The sequence below is a fragment of the Marmota marmota genome, unplaced genomic scaffold (genome assembly GCF_001458135.2).
Source record: "Marmota marmota marmota unplaced genomic scaffold, marMar, whole genome shotgun sequence".
In the NCBI taxonomy this organism is placed as follows: domain Eukaryota; kingdom Metazoa; phylum Chordata; class Mammalia; order Rodentia; family Sciuridae; genus Marmota; species Marmota marmota.
In genome coordinates this window covers 56,278,185-56,284,471 of record NW_026000174.1, presented here as the reverse complement: position 1 = coordinate 56,284,471, position 6,287 = coordinate 56,278,185, and the positions used below count along the sequence as shown (strand labels likewise).

Here is a 6,287-nt window from a genome sequence, read left to right as displayed (position 1 = left end):
AGGGGAGGGGGGATAGTAGAGGATAGGAAAGGCAGCAGAACACAACAGACACTAGTATGGCAATATGTAAATCAATGGATGTGTAACTGATGTGATTCTGCAATCTGTATATGGGGTAAAAATGGGAGCTCATAACCCACTTGAATCAAAGTGTGAAATATGATATATCAAGAACTATGTAATGTTCTGAACAGCCAACAATAAAAAATTTAAAAAAAAAAAAAAAAAAGAATGTGGCTTTTGCACTAAGAGTATAGTTCAGTGGTAGAGCACTTGCCTAGCATGCATAACGCCCTGGTTCAGTCTCCAGCACCATAGAAGTAAGGGGGCAAGGAAAGAATGTGGCTTTAGTTAGTATTTGGTGTTTTGTGTAGAGGGATTATGCCATCTCTACAGGGTTTTCTTTTACCTGGTACTTGGGATTAAACCCAGGATGCTTAACCACTGAGCCACATCCCCAGCCCATTTTATTTTTTATTTTGAGACAGAGTCTGACTAAGTTGCTTAGGTCCTTGCTAAGTTGCTAAGGCTGATCCTGCCTGGGATTACAGACATGCCTCAACATATCCAGCTCTACAAGGTTTTCTTATTTAATCCTTACAACAGCCTTATCTATAAGAGGCTGTTTTATTCCTTATTTCTTAGAACGTCTGATGGACCAGGCACAATAGTGCATACTTGTAATCCCAGCAACTCTGGAAACTGAGGCAGGAGATCCCAAGTTCAAGGCCAGCCTAGGCAATTTAGCAAGACCCTGTCTCAAAATAAAAAAATTAAATGGTGTGGGGAATCTGGGCATGGTGACACACAACTGTATTCTCAGTGGCTCAAGAGGCTGAGGCCAGAGGATCACAAGTTCAAAGCTAGCCTCAGCAATTTAGCAAAGCCCTAAGCAACTCAGTGAGACCCTGTCTATAAATAAAATATTTTAAAAAGGGGGCTGGGGCCAGGCGTGGTAGAACATGCCTGTAATCCCAGTGCCTCAGGAGGCTGAGGCAAGAGGATCAAGAGTTCAAAGCCAGCCTCAGCAAAAATGAGGCGCAAAGCAACTCAGTGAGACCCTATCTCTAAATAAAGTACAAAATAGGACTGGAGATGTGGCTCAGTGGTCGGGTGCCCTTGAGTTCAATCCCCAGAAACCTCTGCCCACCAAAGGGTGGATGGAGCTTGGGGATATGTCTAAATGGTTAAGCGCTGCTGGGTTCAATCTCTGGTACCAAAAAATAGAGGGTGGGGATATAACTCAGTGGTAAAACACCCCAGGTTCCATCTCTAGCATCAGTAAATCAGAAAACAGGCCCAGAGGTTACACATTCCAAATCTGAAACAGATTATGAATAGATGAGCCAGGTCTAAACAGGTCTGGCTTATTATAGAGATGAGTTCTTAAATTATCAAGGAAGTATTCAGAACTTTGAAAGTTGAGCTTTCCTGTCCTTTTCCAATTTTGTTTTTGCTTTTAGTATTTTGTTTTCAGATAATTTGAATTTAAAATTTTAAATTAAATTTCACACTGAAATAGAGAATAGTTTCAATTTGTCCATCTCGAGAAGAGTTGTTAAAGTGTATTTATCCTTAATAGATCTTAGGGCTCCTTTAAGATTGAGTTGAAATAAATTTTTAAATATATTTGATTTAACTGAGAAGGACAGTTTCCCCAGTTGAAAAGAAATATAGGAGGATCTTAACTGGTAAAAAGAATTAAGTATTTAATTCTTTTAGAGTCTTGTGGACCTATTATTCAGAAGAAGCAGTGCACTTTCAGATTTTTTTCAAATAATATCATTTTCCTTTCAGTTTCCACTGTCTGCAACAGCCCCAATGGTGTGGCTCCCATACTCCTCTATTGATCAGCTTCTCCAGGCTCTGGGAGAGAACAGTGCCAACAGTCACAACATCGCAGTATGTAAACTCATTTAATGAGTTGTCTTCTGTGAACTCCTGCAGTATCAAGCTATACTTAACAAGTTGATCTTCAATTCCTAAGGACTAAGAGGGACAGCAAAAGCCAAATATTTATCCCTGTTAACATGCTGTTCCAGTCCCTTTATAAATAAGGTCAATGATTTAAGCAACTTTTCCAAAAAAATAAAAAATAAACTAATGAGAAACCATGCATTAATTACACAGAGACAAACTGCATTCAGTCCATTTTTAAAGAAGTTTACAGGGTTGGGGTTGTGGCCCAGTGATAGAGCACTCACCTAGCACATGTGAGGCACTGGGTTTGATCCTCAGCACCACATATCTAACATCAGTCTTTTTTAATCCTGGAATCACTCTGTAACGATTTTCTTCTTTTCCTTTACAGCTGTCCCAGAAAATACTTGACAAATTAGAGGACTACCAGCAAAAAGTTGATAAGGCAACACGTGATTTATTATACCGCCGGAACTTGTGATGGGGATTGTTACTAGCCTTTGAAACCACTTGGTGCCTCTTAGGGCTTAAGACTACTCTACCAGGAACCCTGTACTCAAGGCTGATTTTCCAAACTGTAAATGATGTGTACAACACTCAAGTCTGCATCCTGCACAAAATAGGAGGGCAGAAGAGTCAGAGGACCTGTGCTTGCTGGTGGTGCTAACACAATTTCTGCTTTTCAACCTTGGTCTCTCAAACAGCTACTTTTGTATATGATTCACAGCTTTTTTAGAGTTTATATATTTTTTTAAACTATTGAAGACATTCTTTATCTGCAAATTAAGACCTACTCTCACGTTCCAAAATAGCTGATGGTTGTTGGTTTGTTATAGCTGACCACCAAAAGCAGTCACTGCAAATATTTTAATTCTTCCCTATCACTTTTTGTATTTCAATGGAATTATTTTGGTCCAGAACTGACATGTATTTTCTGTATTGCAAACGGAGGCTAATGACTTTATGTACTCTTTTCATTATTTATTGTGGAGTTTTTGTATGATCTTCAATAAAGTATTAAATAATTTGCCTAGTTAAGCCTAAAATTACGACCAGATGTTTAAAGAAGGTATCATACTTTGAGTCAGGTGTGGTGGTGCATGCCTATAAATCCAGCACCTGGGGAGGCTCAGGGGCAGGAGGATTGCAATTTGGGAGTCCAGCAAGACCCTACATCAAAATAAGAAATAAAAAGGACTAGAATGGGGCTTGGGATTTAGTTCAGTGGCAGAGCGTTTGCCTAGCACTCGCAAGGCCTGAGTTCGGTCCTCAGCCCTGGATAAAAAGCGGGGACGGGACTAGAATGTAGATCAGTGGTGGAGTACCCCTGAGTTAAAGCACTAGATTGCAATAAAGAAAAAAATGTGGGGGGGCTGGGGTTGTGGCTCAAGTGGTAGAGCACTCGCCTAGCACGTGTAAGACACTGGGTTCAATCCTCAGCACCACATAAAAATAATATAAAATAAAGTAAAGATATTGTGTACATCTTTTTAAAAACCCTTAAAAAAATAAAATAAAGATATTGATTGTGTCCACCTAAAACTAAAAAATAAATATTAAAAAAAAAAATGGAAAGCGTAGCTGGGGATGTAGCTCAGTGGTAGAATATCCCTTATTCTGTCCCCAGTACTGCAAAAAAAGAAAATATTATATTTTGAATCAGGTTCTGAAGCTAAAGTTGGGTAGACTTTTAGCTAAGAAAACAAATGGAAGTCAACCATGTAAAAAGCAATAGATTTTTCAAGTAAATTCTAATAATGTATAGGGCCAGAATGTACTGGATTGAGAAGCTTTCATGCCTATAAAATTTTAAGACAGGTTTCTAAATTGCCCAAGCTGGCCTTGAACTTGTGATCCTCCTGCCTCAGTCTCCTGAATTGCACCACCACACCCAGCTATATACTTAAATTGTGTGAGTTTTTGCATGGTATTGTTGGTAAACTGAGATGTGTTTCTTTTTTTCATTTTAATTCTATCATGATTAATATGAGGCATTTGGTGCAATTAGGGATTGAGAGAGCCCTTGAACTCCCAGCTCTCTAAACTTAGGGTTTTTAACCATAGTAAGACACTTTGACCTAGATGTACATATTTAACCCATGGCCTAAAAAACATTGGACCCTGTCATAGCATCTCTGTGGAGAGCTTCAAGTAGTGAGAGACTGGCTGCTCCAGAAATCTATCCAGTGGATTGCTGATCAAAGAAGGTATGGCTTCATGAGACCTCGACCAACTTTTCCTGTCCCCATATTTTTTTAGTTCAAGGCCTAAAACCCATGCTGGAGCCAGTCTAGCTTTTCTATTTTTCTTCCCTTTTTCATTTTGATTCCTACCAGAGCACAATGTGTATGCAACCTCCATTCCAATTTTCTGACCCTTTGGAGTTTGTGTTTTTGTTTGCTAGACCTTGCGATTTTTTTTTTTTTCTGGTGCCAGGAAGAGTGAATCAAGGGGCACTTAACCACTGAGCCACATCCCCAGCCCTTTTTTATAAAGTACTAGAGACAGTGTTTCACTGAGTTACTTAGGACCTCAATAAGTAGCTGAGGCTGGCTTTGAACTTGTGATCCTCCTGCCTCAGAGCTGGGTGCAGTGGAACACTGCACTCAATGGTTCTGGAGACTGAGGCCTGAGTATCCCAAGTTTGAGGCCAACCTCAGCAATTTAGGAAGGTCCTAAGCAACTTAGTGAGACCCTGTCTTAAAACTAAAAATAATAATAATAATAACAAAAAAAGTGCCCTCAGAACTGAGCATGGTGATACAAACCTGTAATCCCAGTGACTCCAGAGGCTGAGGCAGGGGAATTTCAAGTTCGAGGCTAGCCTCAACATTTTAGCAGTTTAGCATGACACTGTCTCAATAAAGGGATATAGTGGGCTGGGGTTGTAGCTCAGTGGTAGAGCACTTGCTTAGCAGATGTGAGGCAATGGGTTCGATTCATGGCACCACATATAAATAAATATACTTTTCAACTAAATAAAAGGCTCATCAACTTTTCTTTAGGTGTAGTTGGACACAATACCTTTATTTTTTATTTATTTATTTTTACGTGATGCTGAGGAACGAACTCGACATCTCGCATGCGCCAGGCAAGTGCTCTACCGTTGAGCCACAACCCCAGCCCCCTTCATCAACAATTTTTAAAATATTTGGAAAAAAGTGGGGATATAGCTGAGTAGTAAAGTAAAGTAGTAAAGTCCCTGGGTTCAGTTTCCCAGTACTTAAAAAAATACTTCCATTATTTTACTCACTGGGTATAAAAGTGCACATCTGTAATCCCAGTGACTCAGGAGGCTGAGGCAGGAGAATTGCATGTTTGAGGCTAACCTCAAGAATTTAGCAAGACACTGTCTCTAAAAGGGCTGGGATGTGACTTAGTGGTTAAGTGCCCCTGGGTTCAATCCCTGCTCCTCCTCCCAAAAAGGCCAGTGATTTGGTGAAGCCCTGAACAACTTAGTGAAACCCTGTCCCCAAAAACAATAAATAAAATGTTTTTTTAGAAAGGGGGGAACCTGCCGGGTGTTGTGGTTCACGCCTGTAATCTAGCGGCTCTGGAGGCTGAGACAGGAGGATAGTGATTTCAAAGCCAGCCTCAGCAACAGCAAGTCACTAAGCAGCTCAGTGAGACCCTGTCTCTAAATAAAATACGAAATAAGGCTTAGGATGTGGCTCAATGGTTGAGTGCCCCTGTGTTCAATCTCTGATACCTACCACCACCAAATAAAAAAAAAAGGAAACCTCTTTATTCCAGCTAAAATGTTTGCTTCTGGGTTTGGTTATTATCTCATTCTCTAGATTTCTCCCTAAAGTCAGATAAAGAAAGGGTGCTGGGGTTGTGCCTCAGTGGTAGAGCATTTTCCTATCATGTTTGAGTCACTGGGTTCGATTCTCAGCACTGCATATAAATAAATAAAATAAAGGTCCATTGACAACTAAAAAATATTAAAAAGAACTTCGTTTGGGATTGGTAACTGTAACATTAGGATGGGTAACTCCATTTGGGTTGGGTCTTCCTGTGGGCCTACACTCAGTCCAATGATCTCCTATAATTTTTGTTGTTGTTGTTGGTTTTTTGTTGTTGTTGTTGTTTTGTTTTTTTGGTACTGGGGATTGAACTCAGGGGCACTCAGCCACGGAGACACATCCCCAGCCCTTTTTTGTATTTTATTTAGTTGCTTAGCGCATCACCATTGCTGAGGCTGGCTTTAAACTCGGGATCTTCCTGCCTCAGCCTCCTGAGCCTCTGGGATTTCAGGTGTGTGCCACCATGCCCAGCTCTCCTATAAATATTTTTTAACAGAACAAAATCTTAAAACCTGGCTACAATCACCAGCTCTGAAAAAAAAAAAAAAAAAAAAAAAAAAA

At 40.1% G+C, this 6,287-nt stretch overlaps 1 protein-coding gene and 1 pseudogene across 1 annotated transcript in view; both read left to right on the top strand.

Annotated features, from left to right (window-relative positions):
- The window catches only part of Nup160 (nucleoporin 160), a 53,716-nt gene extending 50,763 nt beyond the window's left edge, over positions 1-2,953 (top strand). The window contains exons 33-34 of the mRNA XM_048788217.1: positions 1,723-1,902; positions 2,312-2,953. Of these exons, the coding sequence (XP_048644174.1) occupies positions 1,723-1,902; positions 2,312-2,401 (270 nt within the window). The 3' untranslated portion in view covers positions 2,402-2,953. The remainder of the gene's footprint in view (positions 1-1,722; positions 1,903-2,311) is intronic.
- A 2,021-nt stretch (positions 2,954-4,974) lies between these two features.
- Positions 4,975-6,287, top strand: part of LOC107158630 — an 11,527-nt pseudogene continuing 10,214 nt past the window's right edge.